This window comes from Saccostrea cucullata, unplaced genomic scaffold, assembly GCF_032062105.1.
Source record: "Saccostrea cucullata isolate Sc308-1 unplaced genomic scaffold, CSIRO_AGI_Scuc_v1 ctg4976, whole genome shotgun sequence".
NCBI classification, from domain to species: domain Eukaryota; kingdom Metazoa; phylum Mollusca; class Bivalvia; order Ostreida; family Ostreidae; genus Saccostrea; species Saccostrea cuccullata.
The window spans coordinates 3,775-29,594 of NW_026930528.1; the positions used below are offsets into that span (position 1 = coordinate 3,775).

General features: G+C 36.0%; 3 protein-coding genes and 2 pseudogenes across 3 annotated transcripts; 3 read left to right on the forward strand and 2 right to left on the reverse strand.

Annotated features, from left to right (window-relative positions):
- Window positions 1-25,820, forward strand: part of LOC134228913 (tripartite motif-containing protein 2-like) — a 27,998-nt pseudogene continuing 2,178 nt past the window's right edge.
- Window positions 295-2,102, forward strand: LOC134228911 (tripartite motif-containing protein 2-like). The gene has a single exon (XM_062710610.1). It carries the CDS (start codon window positions 295-297, stop codon window positions 2,020-2,022), a length of 1,728 nt encoding a protein of 575 aa, XP_062566594.1. The 3' UTR covers window positions 2,023-2,102.
- LOC134228914 (uncharacterized) lies at window positions 2,669-3,629 on the reverse strand. Its single transcript, XM_062710611.1, has 2 exons — window positions 3,597-3,629; window positions 2,669-3,278 (listed from the first exon to the last, which is right to left on the reverse strand). Exons 1-2 carry the CDS (start codon window positions 3,627-3,629, stop codon window positions 2,781-2,783), a joined length of 531 nt encoding a protein of 176 aa, XP_062566595.1. The 3' UTR covers window positions 2,669-2,780.
- Window positions 16,201-16,674, forward strand: LOC134228909 (BTB/POZ domain-containing protein KCTD5-like). Its single transcript, XM_062710609.1, has one exon. It carries the CDS (start codon window positions 16,201-16,203, stop codon window positions 16,672-16,674), a length of 474 nt encoding a protein of 157 aa, XP_062566593.1.
- LOC134228910 (acetyl-CoA carboxylase 1-like) overlaps window positions 22,588-25,820 on the reverse strand; it is a 14,085-nt pseudogene continuing 10,852 nt past the window's right edge.

Here is a 25,820-nt window from a genome sequence, read left to right on the forward strand (position 1 = left end):
ATTTCAACGTCTAGCTGTCAACAAAGTCATTTGTCGGTCATTCATAAAATCTGTAAGTACATTTACAATAAAGGTCATTTAATTTAGTTTAAATCAACTTTTATATGAATTCCGGATAAAACCAATAAAGTGATTTATTGATGTACTAGAATAGCAAATCGAATGCATAATTATGATATCACTGTTGACATGTTTACAAATTAATATCTGTTTTCCCCTAATTCTGAAAAAAATAAATATACATTGTAAATTAGAACATCATTATGTATAAAACAATTATTCCTATTTTTTCAGATGGCGTTATCTAAATTTGGCATTCCCCGCACAGCCCAGCACTTCTTAGAGTGTGGCATTGAAGAATGTGAAAGAAACTGCGAGTTCTACTGCAACCCTTGCCATCAAAGATTGTGTAAACAATGCAGCGAGGAACATCTGAAAAGTCCAGAAAACAAGACCCATGTGGTAGTCCTTTACCAGCAACGTAAACGACAACTTCCTGTGGAGAAATGCAAGATCCACCCCACAAAAGATGTGGACATGCTCTGTGAAGATTGCCAGGTTTCCTTATGTTCCAAATGTGCTACAAAGGGAGACCACCCAAAACATACATTTGTTGATCTTGAAGCAGTCTACGCAGAAAAATTTGCGGTCTTCGAACAGGAAATTTCCAAAATTCACGAGTATTTTCTCCCTACATCACAAAATTTAAAGAAAGAGATTAAAAAAGATTCCTCAGAAATCAAACACTTTATAGACAACATTAGAACATCCATGAAGACTGAAGGTGAGACCCTGAAAAGTCTGGTGGACACAGTCATATCTGAGAACATGAAGCAGTTAGACCAGATAGAGCAATCACTGTTAGAAGATCTGAACACACAAGACAAGACATTAGATGACTATATCACTTATCTTAATAACCTTGTCAAAGAGCTCCACAGATGCCTGTCCTCTACAGAAACCCAGAAATTAATGTCTGAGAAGAAACCAAAGATCCGATCCATACCAGAGACAGCAAAACCTGTCACACCAGGATTTATTGCTGGTCAATACAACAAACATGATGTCACTAAATTACTTGGTAAAATACAGGTCCCCAACACTAAAGCAGAGAAGAGAGAAATAAGACCCATTGAAAGTATCTACAATACAACAATGAAACTTACACATAAACAGATGAAAGAAGACAGAAAGAAATCTGACATGAAACAAACAATGTTTCTATCTGCCTCTGTCACCAAGGTCAGGGGGTTCAATGTACCAGGTGTTGATGAAGTATACCATGTATCACTAGATCAATCAGACATACTCTTGATCAGTGACAGAGAGGGTAATCTTGTCCAAACAGATCTACAGGGGAATGTGATACAGAAGATAAAAACCAGTGGTAGAGGTGAAGGTTACCACACAGTGACACCGAAAGGGGATCTGATCTTTACAGAGAAAGGCAAGAAAGTAATCAATAGGATAACACAGGATAATAATATCACTGAATTCATTAAAACTGGAGGCTGGAGACCACTCAGCATACACTCCTCCCACATCAACGGGGACTTACTGGTGGGGATGGTGAGTGATGGTTACGAAGAGGCTAAAGTCACCCGTTACAACAAGACAGGAAAAGAACTACAGAACATACAGAGGGATAACAAAGGACAGGGACTGTATAGTTATCCACGCTTCATCACAGAAAACATCAATGGAGATATCTGTACATCTGACTTTTATAAAGGAATGGTGGTGGTGAATAAATCAGGACAACACAGGTTCTCCTACACAGGTCAGAAGTCAGGGTTCGATCCCTATGGAATCTGTACTGATGTCCTCGGTCACATCCTGGTGTGTGATGATAACAGTAAGGCTGTTCACCTCCTTGATCAGGACGGTCAGTTCTTGTCTCTATTACTCACACGACAACAAGGGGTAGAGTATCCCCGAAGTGTGTGTGTGGATGATGAGAACAATCTCTATGTGGGACAAGATCACACCAACACACTGACAGTGTACAAGTATTTACAGTGAAATATAACATTCCAGTTAAGTTCATGTATTCTTTTATAAAACCATTCTGTGTGTTTACATGTCATTGCACAGTTATAATATTTTTCGTTATTAAAGCTGACATGAACTCTTAAAAAGGCATCAGTTTTCATCTTTGTACAACTTCCTACATTGCCTTTGTCTGACATATTTGTTCGATTCCGCCATATTTAATGGAAGATTTTTGGCCACCTGTACCTGCTATATTTAAGGAATAACTGTTTTATTTGATTGATCATCTTCATGAATTCGAAAAATAAGACAGTTATTCCTTATATTTACATGCTTTGATTCCACCAATCCACGTGCTATATAAGCCTGCTTCTCTCTGGGTGTTGTCCCGCCCTGCACATGTTTTTTTTTTTTTTGAAACCGCGCCAAAACATTCATGAGGAAATCAATTACATTAATTTACAATTGGTATTTTTATCTCCGACAAAGACATTGGAAATGTAAATATATAGTCCTGCAGAACTGTTTCACTTGAGTAATTTTCTAGTCTGGCTATCGACATGTATTTATTTTTATTTTGAGTGTTCCTGGCGTCAATTACGCTAAAAAAAATCTATTTCCCTTTCAAGAAATATAACAAAAAACAAAACAAAAATAAATTTTCTTTTCTAGACTTTATTGAAAACAAATCATAAATAATATAAACAATAATATTTATTTTAATCACTATCTTCTTTCAATCACAATTATTTTCACTTTAATCACAAATTTCGGCACGTTTTCCTTCTTCACTGTCCGTTGTAGATCTGTCCACACTTCTTCAGTAGTTGGCTGGCGCTGATGGATCCATCGTTGTAGTTGTCCCAAAGTTGGTTGATGTGGCACTGTAGAAGTCTTGTAGTCTTTCGTTGGTATCTCCGGAGTTTTCCCTCGCTGATCATCTTCAGTTGGGTCGGGATGCTGGCGGTTTCCTTGTAGAGTAGAATAACAAGCACATAGAAGGGCAGGCTGGACTTCTGGGCTCTCCTGTTGATGCGGTGGTGCCATCCTTCGACGTCGTTGTTTGTCCTCACAGCCATACGGTAGACGGTCCGCGATGATGGGGTCCAGATGTCGCCGTTGATCCAGGTCCTCTCGATGTAGTTGGTCATGTGTATCAGTCCCTCGCTGGTGACGGTCTCCTTCAGTGCGTGGAACGCGACGGGAATCTGTTCCTCTGGTAGAAATGGCAGGGCAAGCAGCTTCCTCACAAACTTGAAGACACCATCCTGCTGGCTGTAGTCGATCTGCAAAAAAAGATATATTTTAATATTTATATTATCTTTATCATATACATTGGATGTTTCAAAAATTTTATATTTATTTTTTTAATATTACAACGTTTTGCACAAGTCAGCCATGATTGAAACTGTTGACAAATTCAAGTCATTTCTTCTTTATATAGGGACTATGTCAAATTATTTAATTTGTTTCCAACGCAAGCTTTCTTGAATTTTTCATCAATTTTAACATGTTTAAGCTGCTTCGGAGCTTGGATACGCCAATTTTTTTATCATCTGTATATACGTAATTTTCTAGGCTTGCATGTTCTAATTCTTCATTACCTTAAAGCTGCTTCGGAGCTTGGACAAGCCCATTTTTGACCAACTAAATATACGTAATTTTCGGGGCTTGGTTGTCCTAAATAATCATCACTTTGAACATGTTTAATTTCCAATTTTTTTTTATAAACGAAATACACGTATTTGACGGGGCTTGTATGTCCTAATTAATCATTACTTTGAAGTTTCAAATTATACTTAATTGTGAGCTTGGGGATTTCATTAAAATTCTGTGTGATGTTTTCATTATAGTTTTCAAGAGTTTCCTAAAAGCCGTCATTGATGGAATTCATTAATGTATCATTGAATAATTACAATTGTTCAAGACTTAGAACATTGTACTTGATTTACCCAGACAAATTTTAAACAATATGATAAATCAAAATGCGTTTATTTTCTCTATTTTACAAGAAAAAAAATAAGGAAATAATATATATCTTATACTTACACCGTGTTTACTTTATATATGAGTAAAAAAAAAAAACAAACAACAACATATACAATCGTAAAAATTAATTTTATTTAATTTATAATACACATTAATTATAAATCTGCATTTAGATATATTTTTTTGAATATATATATATATATATATATATATATATATATATATATATATATATATATATATATATATATATATATATATATATATATATATATATATATATATATATATATATATATATAATATAAATATATATTTAATATAAATAATTAAATTTTCACACATAAAAAAAAATGAAAATTGAAATACATTTGTACGGTGTTGAGCTGACCATATAAACTGAGGAGAAAGTAAAGTGAGATGAAAAAATTAACAATTAGATTATCTTGAATTTAGCAACTATATATTTTGCATGTTTGTAAAATATCGCATGTAATTAAATTTATATATTATGAACTGAAATTAAAAAAAATTTATACAATTAATATTGATATTATAAGACAATTTCACATTTAAAATGTTTTATATGTGAAAGTCAAGATATTCTAGATCTACATTTGCCTTGTCTGTTTTGTCTAGACATATCTCCTTTTTTCAGAATTGCATACAGAAAAACCTGTTATACAGGCACAGTTAGACTAGATCTATACATGTACATACCTGTTATTTGCATGATGCTTAGTTTAGGGAAAAAATAAAATTTAACATGAAACATATACTTAAACATTATAACTATATAGGCATATGATTTTTTAAAATAAATAAATATTACGCGTTGGACGCAAGTCGCGATCCCGGGTATTAAGAATATTGTAAATAGGAAATTTAAAACACTTAGTATATTCTTTCTTTAATTCTTCTGATAGGCCAATTTCTTTGGGTACCTGTAAAGTGCGAAACGAAATAGAAACGAAACGAACTGAAACGAAACGAAATCTACCGAAACGAAATCCCTCGAAACTAAACGAAATCTACCGAAACGAAACGAAATCAAGACAAAACGAAACGAAATAAAAACGAAACCTGCCGAAACGAAACAAACCTATCAAAATGTTTTGTTTTTTTTCAAATTAAGGTATATGTATATATGTAACTGCATGTGGACTTTTTTTAAACTTCAAATCAAATTTCTATAGTTCAAGCACTTGTTAATATACAATTTAATTTAATTTAATTACCAATTACGCTCCATTTTAGCTCACCTGAGCCGAAGGCTCAAGTAAGCTTTTCTGATGACATTATGTCCGTCGTCCATCCGTCCGTCCGTCCGTCCGTCTGTCCGTCCGTAAACTTTTCACATTTTCGACTTCTTCTCAAGAACCACTGGGCCAATTTTGACCAAACTTGGTACAAAGCATCCTAGGGTGAAGAGGAAATTAAATTGTTAAAATGAAGGGACATATCCCCTCGCAAGGGGAGATAATCAAGAAAAGACAAAAATAGGGTGGGGTCATTAAAAAATCTTCTCAAGAATCACTGGGCCAGAAAAGCTGGACAACAAACAAGAGAATTTTCAAAAAGCTATAGGTAGAATGTGGAATTCCCACGGGGGGTTTCCTCTCTCTTTTTATCTGCTTTTTCTAGTAATTATTAATTATTTATGTCTAGAAATTTAATTCACATTAAATTCTACCTGGTATTTTCATTATCATTGTACCACAGAATCAAACTCTTTAGTATACTCCTTGCAACAAGTTGCGCGATGTAAAATGTTTTGGACCCATCAGTCAGCCCATTTTTTTTTTGGTCAGCGCAACTTCTTATAAACTAATGCACAGAGTTTTGTTGAACTATGCTGATATTCAGAGGAGTCAATGTGTCTGTATTTGTACATCACCAGGAAATTCTGTAATCTTTATTTTTTCGGGAATGTCCCCACTTATACATTTAGATTTTGGCCATATCTTGAATATAAAAATGAGCAGTTTGTCAGCACAATTCTTCATAAACCGGTGCATACAATTTCGTCAAACTTAGCAGATAATTAGGACACAATGTTTATAGATGTGCATTTTACAAGAAAATTACGATTCCTTTATTTTTTCTGTAAATTTCAGCACTTCGACTTATGTGGGAGCGTGGGGTATGTGAATTTGCTCACTTTTTCTTTCATTGAGCATAGAATTATAAATAACTTTAAATCAAATTATATTATGTCTGATAAAGCCAATATACAGTATTTATTTGATCATAAAGAAATCCGATCTGTTTCAGACGTTTTTCTTAAAAACAAATTTTTATGAGAGTGTTATGTATGTTTTATTACGTCCCCCCCCTTCACAGGAAAATGTCTTCATATCTTCAAAAGGTGAATGATTCGTAATAATGCATAATTTTATATAAATTTGAAGAAGTTAAACTATGTTTTCAAAAATTTTATTTACACCATTTACAGACAAGAGTAATGTTTATTTTTGAAAAAAAAATTATTTGCATTTCCCACGGCGCTTTTAACCTATTTTTCCCTGACCAAATAAATTGATCGCATGGGCCACGTGTTTCCAAGCATTTTTTTTTAACTGTTGAGTTAGCAATGGATTACATGATTTATGAGATGCATTTTTCAATAAAAGTGAAATAGGATAATTTTTTCGACATGTGCACATCCCTGTAACGATAGCAGTATTCAGGTAAATATTTCTATCACTGCGTTTGACGCGTTTTCTCGACTGACTTGCATGGAATTTTTGCTCTACTTGAATATTTTCCGTGTAATTGTATTTTCTATATTGCAGCAAATGCATTCAAAAATAATTTAATTCTCGGTAAAGTTCTAGTTTTTGACGAATTTTTATTTTTCAAACATGTATATTGGTCAGTTTATGGACTTCTTAAAACTTTGCTATCGGAGATGTGCACATGTCGACAGCCAGGATAGAAAAATCACTGAAGTGAATCAGTTCTAAAAGGCTATATATAGCAGGTACAGGTTGCCAAAAATGTTCGATTTAATATGGCGGAATCGAGGAAATATGGCGGACAAAGGCGTACAGGAATGTAGTAAGTCGTACAAAGATGAAAACTGATGCCTTTTTAAGAGTTCATGTCAGCTTTAATGTTTCTTTGTTAATTTGTATCACTCCCCAACTTCTATTTATTCACAGTGGGGTGCCGTCTGGTAGGGGAGTTTCTTAGCCAGCATCTCTATTAATCCGCAGTATATAACTGTCATTGAGGGGATGACCAGTATAAATAGGGTTCAATTGGTTAATTGCTCTGTAGACTTGTTGATTATTTTGAAGATGTCGGAGGCTCAGTTAAGACGGGCTAGAGAGGATTTGGTAATTAAACATTTATTATAGTTTGGTTAGGATTTACCAAGTGACACCTGATATTTCACCGAGATCTTTGGTAAAATTATTACACACCAAGGGCTTTCGGAGAAATTATTGGTGATAGCCTAATTTATTAAACGGCTATTACTTCTCTTATTCCTGGAAATTAATACCAGCACCAATTTTACACCGAAATTTACCAAGGTGTTGTGTATTGGTGACTTGGTTAATCTTGGTAAACACCGAGTTGCACCGAAATATTTACCAAGGTGAAGCTCTGGTGAATCGGTTACACCGAAATATTTACCAAGGTGTAGCTCTGGTGATTGGTTAAAATATTAGGGATTTGAAATAAATATAAAGGTATTTATTGAAAATTACATAGCTTTAATAGGAAATTATTAGGTAAGTAAGAAGAATAAAAGAAGTTTGGTTGATTTATTTTCATAATTTTACATGACTTTCATTTTTTTTAAATTGTAAACAAATAGTAGAATAGAATTGGTTTTATTACTTAAAGAAAGGTAAAGGTTTAATACAAGGTTTACTTAATCAAATTGATACATTTGGATTTATATATTGGGATTTACTAGTGCAGTGGATTATAGTGTAACAGTGTGTGATTCAATATGGAGTATTAAATAATTTTCACAATAAAAACCAACGTTCCCTATAAAAATTGTGTTGACGAGTTCGCCTCGCGTCACATTGGTGGCAACATTGGTGGCAGCGGTGGGATTTGGTTTATAGGTGAAAATTGTTGTTGTTATTTTGGTGAATTTCAAACTGTATTTCAGTGTTGTGATTTTGTTTTGATTGACGAGTGTAAATTTCAAAAACACAATGGATAAGTCTTCGGGAATTGTTTCGTTTAAAACAAAAGGTGAAAGTGAATCTATTTTTGATGAAGAGCAGTGGCATGAAACTATGACGTTAGATGAAAATAGTAAAGAAGTGAATTATCAGGTGCCCGACGAGGAAGCCCGGAAAGATTTTAAAAGTGATCTTAAAGTTATGAAGGAAGAATTGAATGCAACTTTATCTCAGTTTCAAGAAACGGTATTTGGTCAAATGGAAAAACAGCAAATGTTTATGGAAAACATGTTTCAATCAGTTAGGGAAGAATGTGATCAATATCACACAAAACTGAAAATGATAAAAGAGGAAGTATTCAGTGAAATTAAACAAGAAATAGAAACATCAGGTGAGAATTCAGTGTTGCGTCTTGAGAAGGAGATTAAGAAGGAATGTAGTGTCAAAAATGGTTCACAAGAATTGAATTTTGGGGATGAAAAAGTTCCGGATTTTGTGAATTCTACTCCAAGGAGTGCTCTAGGATTTCAAAAGAGTGTTAAATGGGATTTGGATGACCAAGTCAAACCATTTAATAAGGACACATCTTTTGAAGGAGTAACAAAAAGCATAAGTCAGTCTGATAGGAAAGGTCAGCAGTGCAAGGAGGAGAGTTCATTAAATTTGCCAGGGGAGAGTGAACAGAAACCGAGTAATTTGGAGGATTCTGATTCTCCCAAGGAACAAAAACCTCAGATTTCAAGCGCGATGTCGCTCAAGATGAAACCTCAGTACTACGATGGAACTGATGATTGGGAGGAATATGTGACACAGTTTGATATTCTTTCAGACATAAATAAATGGACGCAGGTAGGTTAAGGTTACAACCAAATATTCAACTTGCCTATATGATATGGCGTCATAGTAAGCTATATGACGTGAAGGTTATAGAAAACAATTTGTTATAATCGATATCTAAGATTGATTTGAGGTCGAAAAAATTAATCAAAATATGCAAAGGCATTATACAAACAAAATTTTGTCGTTTCTGGGTCTCTGTAGTTATCACAGGGGTTAAATACCAAACCCATGACGTCATAACTGTTGATCATGCAGTAGCAGAGTGAAAGTGAAACGTAACGAAAATTCATGTAAACAAACACAAGAAATCGGAGTTTAAAAGCATTTAGAATGAATATCATGTGTGATTCATGTGGGAATAAAGCTTATGAATAAGGTATGGTAATATACTTCAACAATTTCTTCGTAGAATTAAAGCAGGGAGGGTGTTTACTTGCCGATCAGCCTTTCCTCTGTCGTTTGTAACAAATAAGATGCAAAAGTTCAACACTACCCCGCACACTTTGAAAGTTAATTTTTGTTTCTATCTAAAGTTATTATTCTCTTGTTTTTGAAAAGTGCTGCTAGAATCGTATGGTTTACGGGAATTTATGCATTTTTTTCAATGTTATGAACAAAAATGTAAAAAATTTGGGAAGGTTTCGTCAGAAAGTGTTAAATAATTATTTCTGTGATAGGACAGTAGGATTCTAGCAGCACTTTTCATGATACAGAGATGTTTTTACGCAATTATTATTACAAATTGAAATTAATTATCCCCGGGGTAGTGTTGAACTTTTCACTTTTTCATTAAGGCATATTTTCTAATTATAGACGTCACGTGATGACGTCGGGGTGAAGTGCTTCATGTAGTATAAGTCAAATTGAAGTCTGTAGAATGCATATTTATAACAAAAGTATTATGCTTGACTTTTCCGATTTATTGGTGTTACATAATTATAAAAAAAGTCTTAATTCGTCGAATTCTGGTCCGTGTGCTGCCTTAACATACCCGCGGAGTTATGAATCAAAATCTCTTTATTTGGCAGGAAGTCTGAAGGGACAAGCAAGAGCTATTTTAAACGAATTGTCATCAACTGAAAGAAGGGACTTTGACAAATTAGTGAAAGCATTATCGAATCGATTCGGCACAACAAATAGAGCTGAAATGTTTAGGGTACGATTACAGTCAAAAACAAGAAACAGGGATAAAAGTATTCCCGAGCTTGCACAAACAATACGAAAGTTAACTAGACAAGCATACCCGAATGCCTCGTCTAATTTGTTGGATGTGCTGGCGTTGGATCATTTCATTGATGCTTTGACAGACCCGGATATGCGGTTTAGACTTCGTGAAGCAAGACCAAAAAATATTTCAGAAGCAGAAATTATTGCAGTTCGCATTGAGACCTATAAATTAGCAGATAGACAAAGAAGGAAAGTTTTAGTGAGATCAGTGGATACCTCTCAATACCCCGAGAAACCATCCAACAAGCTACCAAATAATAGTCGGCCTCCGACACCTTCTAAATATGGGAATGGCAGGTATCCACGGACCAATGTTAAACAAAGTCCAAATAATATTCAATTTGGAATTCAAGGACTGAAAAGGGATATGGATGAAATGAGAAAAGAATTAAGACTGTGTCAGGAAGCTCTCAATCATAAAGCAAGTTATTCGAATGGACCCCATTCAAATAAAATTCTGAATCAGGGGGGAAACGAGAGCACCGAATTCCGGGGCCAGGGTTCGGGAGGAAATGAATGGCCCGAAGTGAAGTTAGTTGGATCATCATTGTTAAATGGTGATGGCTTGTATATACGTTCATATGTGCAAGGTGTACCAATTGCATTGCTTGTAGATACAGGTGCAAACATATCTATTCTAAGTGTGGATTTTTTCAAGAATATGCCTGAAAACAAAAAGCCAGGTTTAGAGTCTGTAAATATTGCAATGTTGACAGCCACTGGTGAAGTCTCTCCTTTCTTTGGAAAAGGGAAATTTAGCTTGAAAGTGGGTGAATTGGATTTTTGGCATGAAATATGGCTTGCTGATATCAAAGGTGACGGGATTCTGGGAATGGATTTTCTTATGGAACACCATTGTGATGTCGTTTTGAGTGAAAAATATTTAAAGTTGGGAAACAGTGTTATTCCTTCTTTTAAATCTAGTGTAGAGGCCATGTGTTGTAGGGTTGTGATTGCAGCATCAACTTGTGTGCCAGCAAATTGTGAAGCAATTGTACAGGGAAAAGTGATTGATGCTCTGGAAAACTCTGATTTTGCTTTAATTGAGCCAAGTGAACAATTTAGTGACCATGACAATCTTTTCGTATCATCGAGTGTGATTAATGTGTCTGGAGATAGTGTTCCCGTAAGGCTATTGAATTTAACTGATCAAGACATTAGCCTCAATAAAAATGTTTTGGTTGCTCAATGTGTTGAGGTAAATGAAGTGCAGTTAGAAACAGACACGAATGAAGTCCGTAGATGTCAGACAAGTGAGCCTAATTGTTTACTGAAACATCTGGAGAGGTTATTTGAGGATAGCTCTGTGAACTTAAACAGTGACCAAAAAGAAAAAGTGAAACAAATTTTACTGTCAAATCAAAATGTATTTTCTCAACGTTCAGGTGACATAGGGAGAACAAATCTAGTGACTCATAAAATAGATACACAGGGTGCAACTCCAATAAAGCAGAGACCCAGGAAGTTCCTTTAGCTAAACAATAAATTGTGAAAGATTCAGTGAAGGAAATGCAGGATGCTGACATAATTGAACCATCAAATGGACCTTGGGCTTCTCCTGTGGTATTAGTGACAAAGAAGGATGGGACAGCTAGATTTTGTTTGGACTCCAGAAAAATTAATGATGTGACTGTGAAGGATTCTCAACCGCTACCAAGGATTGACGATTCATTAGATGCTTTAAGTGGTTCTAAGTAGTTTTCAACTTTAGATTTGAAAAGTGGTTATTGGCAAGTTGAGGTAGAACAAGAGGATAGACCAAAAACATCTTTTGCAACATTTGACAGTGGTTTTTGGCAGTTCAAAGTCATGCCATTTGGATTATGTAATAGTGGTGCAACATTTGTAAAACTAATGGAAAAAGTGCTATATGGTTTAAATTGGAAAATTTGTATGGCATACTTGGATGACATAATTGTGATTGGCAACTCTTTTGAGGATCAAGTTTCAAATTTATCTCAAATGTTTGAAAGAATTAGGGAAGCTAATTTGAAATTAAATCCAGAAAAATGTGTTTTATTTCAGAGAGAAGTGAAATTTCTGGGACACGTGGTGAATGAAAATGGAGTTTCTACAGATCCAGAGAAAACGAAAGTGATTGAGGAATGGGTAATTCCTAAGAATGTGACTGAAGTTAGGAGCTTTTTGGGATTGTGCTCATATTATAGGAAATTTATTAGAAATTTTGCTTCTATCGCCAAACCACTTCACAGACTTACGGAAAAGGGGATGAAATTTTTGTGGACTGAAGATTGTGATCTTTCTTTTAGGACTTTGAAGGAGCTACTTGTGTCACCTCCAATATTGGCTTACCCAAACAGAACTAGACTATTTGTGTTGGACACGGATGCAAGTGATTCAGGACTTGGTGCTGTGTTGTCTCAAATACAGGATGATTAGGAAAAAGTGATATGTTATTACAGTCTGTCACTCTCAAAACCAGAAAGGAAGTACTGTGTGACGAGAAAGGAATTGTTGGCAGTTGTAAAAGCAGTGAAACAATTTCATCAGTATCTTAATGGCAGACATTTCATTGTGAGAACTGATCATGGTGCATTGCGTTGGTTGCTTAATTTCAAAAATCCTGAAGGTCAAATGGCTAGATGGATTGAAATTTTGTCTACTTATGATATGGAAATTCAACATAGACAGGGAAGGTTGCATGCGAATGCTGACTCGTTGTCCAGACGACCTTGTTTTCATGTTGAGTGTTCCTATTGTGATAAAGCTGAGAAAAAGAATGTCACTTCTAGTGAAAAGATTGGCATTCAAACGGACATCAGTGGATGTGAGTTTTCGGGTAGCTTGCTGGAAATTGCGTTAAAGAAGGACGTGAGTGCGAGTCCGAATACTGTTACGCCAGTTGGTGTTGCTATGTGTAACAGAGTTGTATCCGTACCGGAGATGTCGGAAATGCAACAAAATGATAGTATTTTGAAAAATGTCATGACATGGAAATCATCAGGGATTAAACCTGAATGGAAGGATATTTCTTCCGAATCCTTAGAAGTGAAACATTACTGGGCCCGGTATAATTCACTAACGCTAAAGGATGATGTGTTGTACTTTAAGTGGGAATCAGATAGTGGAAAAGGCGCTCTGTGGTTAATTGTCTTGCCTAAAGAATTACAGAAATATGTGATGATTGATTGATTGTATATTGTTTAACGTCCCTCTCGAGAATTTTTCACTCATATGGAGACGTCACCGTATGCCGGTGAAGGGCTTCAAATTTTGACCTTTACTCGGCACTCAGGGCCATTGAGCAGTGAGGGATCTTTATCGTGCCAGCGCCTGCCGCTGACACGGGGCCTCGGTTTTTAAGGTCTCATCCGAAGGACCCGCAACTTTCACTTCAAAGTGCCGAGCGCATGGCGAAGGAACAGTTGCTACCCATTTTAACGACTAGGTCGGTCGCGGCCGAGATGCGAACTCACGACCTCCCGATCACGAAGCGAGCGCTCTACCGACTGAGCTACCGTGAACGGTAAATATGTGATGAATGAGTTACACAGTTCTCGAACTTCTGGACATCTAGGGGTTAACAAAACTTTGGAAAGAGTGAAATGTAGATTCTATTGGTTTAATATGAGGAAGAATTTTCAACATATGTGTAAAATTTGCGATGTGTGTGCTGCAAGAAAAAGACCTGTGAAACATTATCAAGGACCAATGAAGAAATATGTTATAAGAGCTCCCATGGAAAGAATAGCGATAGACAAAATGGGCCCTCTCCCCGAAACTGAAAAAGGAAATAGGTACATTCTGGTGATAGCTGATTATTTCACTAAATGGACTGAAACAGTGCCATTACGTGACCAGGAAGCAGCAACTGTTGCATCCGCTCTAATTGATCGATTCATCAGTGTCTTTGGTGTACCTACAGAAATTCATTCTGATCAAGGAACAAACTTTGAATCGGGATTGTTTAAGGAAATCTGTTAATTGTTAAATATGGAGAAAACACGAACTACACCTTTTACACCAAAATCAGATGGGATGGTTGAGCGTGCGAATCAAACAATTCAAAATATGTTAACAGCTTTCATAGATCCTATGCAAAGAGATTGGGTTATGTTTTTGTCAGTTGTGATGATGGCTTATAGATCATCTGTGCATGAAGCAACAAAAGTGTCACCTTCATACATGATGCTTGGAAGGGAAGTAACTTTACCAATTGATTTGATGTTAGGCGAAGTTCAACATGAAAAGCAAAAACAGTTCAAACCAGATTATGCATTTCAAATGGCTGAACAGATGAGAAGTGTGCATGATTATGCCAGGGAAAATTTAAAGTTTACTGCAGATACAATGAAAAGGAGATATGACAAAAATATCAATTTTCATGAGTATTAATTCGGTGATGCAGTGTGGTTACATGACCCAACGAAAAAGAAAGGATTGGACCATTTTTAGTAGTGAAGAAAATAAGTGATGTGACATACAGAATTCAGGAATCTCAGAGATCAAAACCAGAAGTGGTGCATTCTGACAGATCAAAACCTTATTTAGGAGAAAATAAACCAGAATGGATTATTAGTGAGACTATGGATAGTGAAATAACGGGTAGGATTTTGGCTAGTGAAGGTGAAAATATTCATTTAGATGGGATTGACAATGACATGAGTGGTGATGTTGTGAAGATAAGTGATGACGAGAATGTTGATGGTGATGTTTGTGATTTGGATAACATTGGACATGTGCAGTGTAGTGACAGTGCATCTAAGGAGAAAAGTGAAGCTAGAAATGAGAAACGTGCAAAACGAAATTATAAAGTGCCCACTCAATATAGTGACTTTTATTTATATACTCACCGTCAATGAAAACGCAACACTCTAATTTTAGGGTGAAAATTATATACGGGTTATAACTATAAACCAAACAAGTTAGGACATCTTTTACTTTGCCAAATCAGTTATTAAATGGTTGAATGGTTTTCATTTCATTACCGAAAGCTGATTTTTTAGCCCTCTTAACAGATAACATTTAAATAAAACACCCCCCTTCCGACCATTTAATCAAAACATGCTAGTCCGCTATGAAAATTATACATGTACGCAGTCCGATTTCTACCACCCATTAGGTTTATCAATGTCTTTATCTAAGCGAAATAAATATTCTTGGGCATTTTTAATTGCCTGTTGTTCAGATACTGCGGTCGAATTTTCTCTAACTTGGCGTAGTGTAGTAACTCTTGGACTTCCGGTCAAGAAAATGTTATTTATGCTATTGAAACACATGAGCCTGATGAGTTGTGATATAGTGTACATTTGCATCTGCAGCTCTTTTTTTCTTCATTTTAAGAATTTCCAGCATTAGCAATGAAAATCAGTCATTTTGAGGAAATATAGGCATCACATCCGGTAAAGAAAGAAGGATTTTTTCCCGGCCTTTTAGTACAATACTTATGATTATAAGTTTCAAAGCCTTGAAAACCCAAAATATTGGTTAAAATTTTATTAAAAATGCAAAAATTTGTTTTCTGTTAAGAGGGCTAAAAAGCAACTTCCGGTAGAGGAAAGAAATTCATTCAACCGTTAAATAATTGATTTGGCAAAGTAAAAGATGTCCTAACTTGTTTGGTAAATAGTTATAACCCGTATATACTTTTCACCCTAAAATTAGAGTGTTGCGTTTTCATTGACGGTGAGTATATTAAGATTGGTTGTAGCGTGCTGTTCATTTATTTAATCTTTGTTTTATATTTTCAGGTAAGAACTTACGTGTGCAATGTGTGTGAAAAATTTAAGTCAGAGAGCCTCTATGCAGCAAATAGGCATGCACAGGAGTAACATAGTGGATTTAAGTATAGTTGTAAGGAATGTAATGCGACACTTTCGAGAAAGGACCAAGAGCATGGGAACTGCAAAAGAGGATTCGGCTACAGCATTGTTAATTTACGCACGGATTCTACAGGAAGCCAAGCAAAAGAGGAGTTAGAAAAATGGAGTAAGAACACGCTTCCATTACAAATTAACAATTGAAAGTTTCCATCCGAAGACCGATGCCATCCAGATCGCGAACAAGGTCAAGGTCGCCGTTAGTGAGTTCAGTTAGTAAAGAATATGATGAGATATCTATAGAAGCAGATGACCAATTCGACAAGGAAGAAGAGGAGTTAAGTGTTATTAAACAACTTGAAACAATGCAGAAGAACATGGTGCAATTAGATGTTGGGGGATATAAATTCAAGACAACGAAGGAGACGATAACATTTATTCCATCTAAGCTGGCAAAGTTGATGCAAATCAAATCTTCTAATGGAATTATTCCGTCTTATTTCTTGGACAGGGACCCAAAACATTTCGCAGTAATTCTCAATTATCTTCGAAACAAAGGACAGGTTTCTATTCCAACCTTACCAAACGAGAAGGGAGCCTTGGCAGCATTAAAAGTGGAATGTGAATATTATGAACTTACTGACTTTGTGGACATAATTGAAAGACAATTAAAGGGATTTTGTTCCTGCAGCAAGTAACTATGAATTAAGATAATTAGAAAGAGTTAGACTTTTTCGTCAATGCTTTAAGTTTGTGTGTTTGTACATTTTATTATGTAATATTGATGTAAAGCAATTCACCACAGTCAAAGTTAAATATACTGAAAGGAAAAAGAAACGCAGGGTAAACTTTTGAGGTGAATTAAATTTGTTTTTCTTATAATACTCTTTAGTTTTCCTATCTACCTTTTACAATCGTCTTTCAAAAAGATATAACCAAATTCTCATATGATTTTGTCTAATTATTCATAAGTTATTGAAGCACAAATGACGTAACCCCCCAAAAGTGAAAATCGGAACTCTCATTATCTGTAATGTCTCTCTCGTGCATTTGTCAGAGTTTTGTTTCTCCTTTGCATGGAATTTCATCTGAGTGTTTATCTTTTAAACCCTGGCTTTATTAAGCATAGGTAACCACGCAAAAAATAAGTCAAACGGCGCGCGCATGCGCCAGTGAGAGGAATAAAACCGTAAGTTGACTGGCTCAAAAAACCAAATTGCAGAATTGTTTTCTTTCAAATTTCATATGAATGTAATGATTACAATCATCTACTCTATAAATGGCTATTTTTGTGGTAGTAAGGTGGCGATTTAAGAGGTGACAGGACGAATAACCCGCTCGTACCATGACTCTGTTTCGCGTTACCGTCATCGTCACGGTTGATTGAAAACCACTCCAGACCCTCACTGACAACGGCTCAATCGTTTTCTAGGGGGAAATTTACAAGAGACTGTTTAGTAAAATGTTGTTGCCTTTTTCATTAAAAAGGCAATTCGAAAACAAGACCTCATTGAACTTCTGTAAACTATGCCAAGATTGCAATAAATTCATAATGTTTCTTAATATTGAAAAACGATGTGCATACCTCATATGCATCAAATAATGCAACAAGATTTGTTGAAAAACTCGCCCTTATCAAAATGCACGTGTTTTGGGCTTTTTGGCGTTTTCTCTACGTGACGTCATAAATTTTACGGTTGAGTAATTCTGACAACTGATTTTGATGCACAGTAACTAAATTTCCCATCTGACCAATTTAATTTTGTAATTTTCGGTCATGTGGTAAAAATTTTATCGACAATTATGCTACCCTGCGTTTCTTTTTCCTTTCAGTATAGTTTAGGGACTAAACTTTTTAAAGAGGGGGGTTATGTTACAAATTTATATTTTACCTATATAGGTAAGTTTTGTAACTCTCTTTATCCTGACAATTGTTTAATGATCTAATTTTACAGTAGTGAATTGCTATGTAAATACATTGCTTAATGTTTCTTTGTTAATTTGTATCACTTCCCAACTTCTATTTATTCACAGTGGGGTGCCGTCTGGTAGGGGAGTTTCTTAGCCAGCATCTCTATTAATCCGCAGTATATAACTGTCATTGAGGGGATGACCAGTATAAATAGGGTTCAATTGGTTAATTGCTCTGTAGACTTGTTGATTATTTTGAAGATGTCGGAGGCTCAGTTAAGACGGGCTAGAGAGGATTTGGTAATTAAACATTTATTATAGTTTGGTTAGGATTTACCAAGTGACACCTGATATTTCACCGAGATCTTTGGTTAAATTATTACACACCAAGGGCTTTCGGAGAAATTATTGGTGATTTATTAAACGGCTATTACTTCTCTTATTCCTGGAAATTAATACCAGCACCAATTTTACACCGAAATTTACCAAGGTGTTGTGTATTGGTGACTTGGTTAATCTTGGTGAACACCGAGTTGCACCGAAATATTTACCAAGGTGAAGCTCTGGTGAATCGGTTACACCGAAATATTTACCAAGGTGTAGCTCTGGTGATTGGTTAAAATATTAGGGATTTGAAATAAATATAAAGGTATTTATTGAAAATTACATAGCTTTAATAGGAAATTATTAGGTAAGTAAGAAGAATAAAAGAAGTTGGGTTGATTTATTTTCATAATTTTACATGACTTTCATTTTCTTTAAATTGTAAATAAATAGTAGAATAGAATTGGTTGTATTACTTAAAGAAAGGTAAAGGTTTAATACAAGGTTTACTTAATCAAATTGATACATTGGGATTTATATATTGGGATTTACTAGTGCAGTGGATTATAGTGTTACAGTGTGTGATTCAATATGGAGTATTAAATAATTTTCACATTAAAAACCAACGTTCCCTATAAAAATTGTGTTGACGAATTCGCCTCGCGTCACAACACCTCGTTTCACCTAATAATACAATTTTATCTTCTCTATAATGTGTTATTTAAATCTTTTGTATTTTCTTCCGAGCCGGAGAAAATTCCGAGAATCGGAATTAAATTGTGATATCTCTATAACGCAACTGACTTAGATTTTGTAATTTACGGAAGAGTTCTATCTTTATATAAAGTAATCATACAAATAATAAGTTCTTATAATTTTAGTCTAATAATTTTCTTTGTACAAAAGCCATATATGGCTTTAATACATGTATATACACAGCCATATTATTATACAGAACAACAACATATATCAACAATCTGATTAAACTAGTTGTATGTCTTAATTAGTACTGTATACTTAATGAGATCTAGATTCATCGTGTGCAGCACTCCCGGATCAAGACTCATCTGCCATCCGCCTGTGGAACACCCTGCCACACACAATACGGCTATCCGCCTGTGGAACACCCTGCCACACACAATACAGCCATCCACCTGTGGAACACCCGGCCACACACAATACGGCCATCCACCTGTGGAACACCCTGCCACACACAATACGGCCATCCACCTGTGGAACACCCTGCCACACACAATACCGCCATCCACCTGTGGAACACCCTGCCACACACAATACAGCCATCCACCTGTGGAACACCCAGCCACACACAATACAGCCATCCACCTGTGGAACACCCAGCCACACACAATACAGCCATCCACCTGTGGAACACCCTGCCACACACAATACAGTCATCCGCCTGTGGAACACCCTGCCACGCACAATATGGCCATCCGCCTGTGGAACACCCTGCCACACACAATATGGCCATCCGCCTGTGGAACACCCTGCCACACACAATATGGCCATCCGCCTGTGGAACACCCTGCCACACACAATATGGCCATCCGCCTGTGGAACACCCTGCCACACACAATATGGCCATCCGCCTGTGGAACACCCTGCCACACACAATACAGTCATCCGCCTGTGGAACACCCTGCCACACACAATACCGCCATCCACCTGTGGAACACCCTGCCACACACAATACAGCCATCCACCTGTGGAACACCCAGCCACACACAATACAGCCATCCACCTGTGGAACACCCAGCCACACACAATACAGCCATCCTCCTGTGGAACACCCTGCCACACACAATACAGTCATCCGCCTGTGGAACACCCTGCCACACACAATATGGCCATCCGCCTGTGGAACACCCTGCCACACACAATATGGCCATCCGCCTGTGGAACACCCTGCCACACACAATATGGCCATCCGCCTGTGGAACACCCGGCCACACACAATATGGTCATCCACCTGTGGAACACCCAGCCATACACAATATGGACATCCGCCTGTGGAACACCCTGCCACACACAATATGGCCATCCGCCTGTGGAACACCCAGCCATACACAATATGGACATCCACCTGTGGAACACCCGGCCACACACAATATGGACATCCACCTGTGGAACACCCTGCCACACACAATATGGACATCCACCTGTGGAACACCCTGCCACACACAATATGGCCATCCGCCTGTGGAACACCCAGCCATACACAATATGGACATCCGCCTGTGGAACACCCAGCCATACACAATATGGACATCCACCTGTGGAACACCCTGCCACACACAATATGGACATCCACCTGTGGAACACCCGGCCACACACAATATGGACATCCACCTGTGGAACACCCGGCCACACACAATCGCTGTCTTGCCAACCCTAGGGGCCTTTAAGGCAGGGATCCAGATGCACGAGTCAAGACGACCTTGGTTTATAATTGTGAATACAGACTTTAAGTGTACAGTCCTTAGTCACTGTATGTACAGAAGTTTGCCAATATTCAATCAACAGAGAGATGAGCTTAAGAAGATTTTTTTTATTCAGTCATTTATATGTACTGGTAACATTCACATTAAAGACAGTCCTTGATCCCAGGTACGAGAAAATTCGACTTCAGCATCTGAGGCACTTATATTCTAAAGATTTCATTCTTTTGTTCTGATCAAGAGAGCGATAAATCTAATGCATGGTAAAAATCTGGCTGCATTTCTTGTGTACGGTGGATCTGCATGCTGGAATGGCAAAGGGAAGGGGGTAGGGCAGTTATATGTTACCTTCTGAATTTAAAAGATAACATTCAACATTCTAATGAAAGCTTTGATGTTTCGAAATAAAGTTTTACCAACTGTTTTACATTTTTGAAAATCATTACACAAAAAATTCAGACATTTGTATTTCACTGCTTGTTGTACTAGTATTTCTTTTGTGAGTCAGTATCAAAGAACACTTAGTTGATAAGATAGACAGTAGCAACAACCATTCATTGTACAGGACTGTAACAACGGATTAAATTGAGTGCAGGACAGACAGACACCTTACTATCGCATAAGCTCATCTGGTCTTTAACCAGTAGAGCTAAAAATAAAGAAACAAAACATTTAAACTCTTAAAACTCAAAACCCTTTTTTCAAAGGGATGGTGGCAACAAAAAAGTGAAGCAGCCAATTAGAGCATCAAAATGAAAATTTCTATATCGAAAGATAAATATATTCTTAAACACATAATAGGGGGTCAGCCCGGCCCTTCTTCCATCACTGTATACTACCAGCCTTCATCTAGTTTTAAAAGTTTAAACTTCCCTTTTTATTATTTGTGTAGCTAAAATGAGATGGAAAACACAAATGATCTTTACATATCCTGTCTATGTTAATACAAACATCAGAAAGATTATATCCTATATCTCTAACAATCTGTTTTAAGTGAGAGGAAAAAACTAAACAGTTACTTCCTACAACATTTTCTTCCTTAACCATGAAAGGAAAACAACAAAAAAGAGATGCAATTATTGATATGATCTTTTTATTAAAATTCACCACATGGCTAGGTGAAGCAATGTTACTTTTACCATGTTTACATTCAATAATATTAAATTTGTGTTCCATATACCAAATTACATTTACTGAAATTCAATGCACACAAATAGACAATTTGTTCCACAGTCAATAAATTAATATTCAGAATATACATAACTTGGTTTAAAAGTGAGTTCTATACAGTCATGATATTCATCATAGATAGAGTAATAATAAATTAGTACAAATTAGTACAAAAATAATTACAATCCCTGCTAATGTTTAACATATAATACTGATTTGAATTACAAAACGAATTCATGAACAATTCTAACAATTATTAGGCCAACATTCTGGAGACCTCTGACCTTTGACTTGAGGTCATGTGTTGTGTGATGTGGACAATAGAATCCATAGCAACTTCTGGATTGTTTTGTATCAAACTGAAAACAGTAACTTAGTCTGTAAACAAAAGTAATGGAAATCAACTTTTATTAGCATAGAAGAAATTTTCGTGAAAGCTTTTTCATTGGGAATATTTCTCACCATCAAGTAATCCTTAAATAAAGTTTCTGTGTCTATTAACAATGGATCCAAAAAAGACTTGATTGCAAAAAATAATTGTCCCGAACTAGTTAACCCCAGTATATCGCGAAATAAAGTCGTCACAAGTAAAAGTTGGTTTACAGTATTAATCTTACAATTTATATATACAGTTTCTGTAACTTTAATTTTTTTAATTTCCCTAAATACAGGTACATTATTCTTGATACATGTATCAATCATGGTTGAAATTTCACACATTTGTCATTTGAATAATCAAACTGTTCTCTAAATCACCTGTGTGCCTCCTTTTCTAACATGGAGTACGTCATTCATACAAAGAAAGTAATTGTTTGGGCCCGTCTTCACAACCTACAAAAAAAAACAAAACAAAAATTGTACTCATAGGTATTTAATAAAACAATTGTTAAAAGCATTATTTTATACACTAATTGATCATAATTAAATTCTGATTTAGTTTGATGTAAAATTTGTCTCTTGAACAACATTGATACATGTATAGCCTTATATTCAGGAGACCATATTTCTCATTCACTGAAAATCAAACTTAGTATAAATCTTCAAACAAGTCCTGTCCTTGACCTTACCTTGACGTTATACTTGATCCCCTCGCTGATGAACTCCACATCCACATGGTTTTTGAGTGACGTGGCCGGCAGGATCTGTCCACGCTCCAGCGAGGTCTGGAACATCTGGAAGCACTCCTGGATCTGGTGGTCCCCGATGTGGAGCGCTCCAGATATCACTCCCAGCATGACATCCGGCTTTTCTGCCTGGACGTTCTCAGATATCAGCTTGTCCAGCCAGCCCGTCGTTATCTTGTTGTTCTGGTATTCCTCTGTCTCGAAGAGTTTGATGAGGTATTCCACCGTGGTTCGGAAGTCTCCACGGATTGAGAGCTCCTTCAATGCCACCACTAAATTCCTATCATTCAATTAATATAAAGTAAAGAAAAGCTTACTATTTATTAGCCTTGTTTATAATTCTTCCTAATAAAGGATCTCTCATATTTCAGAAAGAGAAATTTTAGCTGAATGGAGGAAATGTATTTATGGATAGTAAATTGAATCTGATAAAAGTAAGCATCTACTCAGAACAAATATGATCAATTTGAAAATTTTTTGTTACAAGCTACATAATATCAGACAATATCCTGAATCCCCCCAACCCTATCGGAGTATCCCCCACTCACTCTCTGGCATCCTCCCTGTTCTCTCCCCAGGAGAAGCAGTGTCCAAACTGAGAGTCAGCATACTCATGTAGTCCCCCCGTGGCAGACACACTGAAGTACCCCCACACGTTCTTACTGCTGCGGAAATTCAACTCCTGGACCGTCCCAGAACTAGGCTTAAATCCCTAGAAGAAAAAGGATTTCTATACAGTATATAATTTAATATCATGAAAGTTATCACCTTCATGATAGTGGATTCCAGGAATATTTATCCCAGGAACACAATATAATTATTAATCAACATAAATAAAGGAAACTTTTTTTCAACTCTATTTTCTGTTAACAGTAAAACTCAGTTAGTATGCACATTCACGAAGTTAATGTTATCAGACAAGTTATCTTGGATCCCCAGCTGTATAAATTTAACAAATTTCTTATACAAATACGAGGGTTGTCCCAAACTTTCACAGACTGAGCTCATATCTTTTAAAGAAATTAATGTATCTTTAAGTAATACAATTTTCAAGATAGATAAAGCGTGTTCTTGGCAGATAAATTACGAAGTTTTATGATGTTTACTTGAAAACTTTTTGAGTAATAACATTTAAAGTGATATCGTTCTCTAACACCCAGAGCAATCTGCAGCGTCAAAAAATACAAATGTCAACAGTTCAAATTTTTGGAGAAAATATTTCAATTACCAGAATCAAATTTTTAAATTAAACGAAACGGTTATAGTTATAAATGAGAAATATTTACTTACTATACGATATGATCAAACATTAAAATATGTAATAATAATAATTTGAAAACGCTACATTTCTACGGGCTTTTCGTCTGTTTTCTCTAAAAGAGTTGCACATTTCAACTGTTGCCCATTTCTTAGCACCATCTTTCATCTTGGCTACTGTTATTTACATATACATAGAAAAACCGTTTTAATCATTTTAAATACTCAGGATGAGAAAAAGTTTCCTAGTCTACCAAACCGTAATAACTGGTACTTTTTTTATAAGAGTGAATTCAGGATCAAAACACTTGCATCATAGTTCAGTGCGCCGCCTGTGCCAACGCAGCCGCCATTTTTCAGAAAGTCGGGTTTAATCTCGTATATAAAACGAAATAAAAATCATTTTCATCAAAGCATAAACACCAAAATTTGGGGAAATGTAGTTAATAGAACAGTATTAAGAATTTTCATTTCCATTAAAAAAAACATGGGGTAGTAATTACTTTTCTGTAGGATTTTCAATATTATATACCAAATTTTAATTGCAACTCTTGGGTATTGCGCCGCCTACCTACACCAGGCAATGAAATGTGTCTTTTAAATTGGAATAATTTGTGTAGTTACTCCATATTTGTCCATAAATTTATCTATATACAAAGTTTCATAAATGTAAGACATAGGGTTCCTACAAAACAACGCTTGTCTACGGAATTTTGGCCGGGACAACCCTTGTATGACAAATTACAGATATAGCAAACTAATTTCTTAAGTCCTATTGACTTCATTATTACAAAGTTTTACTGTATGTTGATAGAGTGATTCATTCTCACTTCACGGCAATAAATTTAGCTGTGCTTATATAGACTCTTACTTCGTCAGGGTTTTCGCTGGTAATCCTAGCTGCTATGACATGGCTCCAGGGTCGGGGGTGTTTGGAGGGGTTAGAGAAATCAATAGGACTGTCCCCCCAAGTATCTACCTCATACAGCTGTCTGATGTCCTTCAACCGGTACAGGGGCAGACCCATAGCAATCTGTTATACACAAAATATACAACTGTAAAATACTGTATTATGCAACTATATTTATGCTTCAATTGCAAATGATATTTTTTTTCATCAATAAGTGCCTGGAAAAAAATTGCCAAAGTTCAGCTTCTAAAAATTCGCGAACTATCAAATGAAAATTCTGAAACCTTACTGTACATCTACATGACACCACCAAATATCTACCTAAAGATGATTACTGTGAAAAATGTAAGAGTATTTCATGGAAGAAAAAGTGTGGCAGACGGATAAATGGACAGCTAGATGGGCGGATGGACAGACATGAGTAACAATAATATACTGCTTCCTAACTAAAAGTTTGTGCCAGTTCGATAATCAAATATATATTGCAGCTATATTAAAAGTTTTGGTGCTTTTAGACACTGAAAATGTAAGTATAAGGCATATTTTTCATGAAGTGCTAGCACACTTCATGAAAAATGCCAAAGTAACAAGTCTGTGTGATTTTCACACACCAATAATTCACGCTAAACTTAAAAACATTCCTTAAATATATACAGTAATAGACTTTTAAAAATGGGTGACTTCATAGA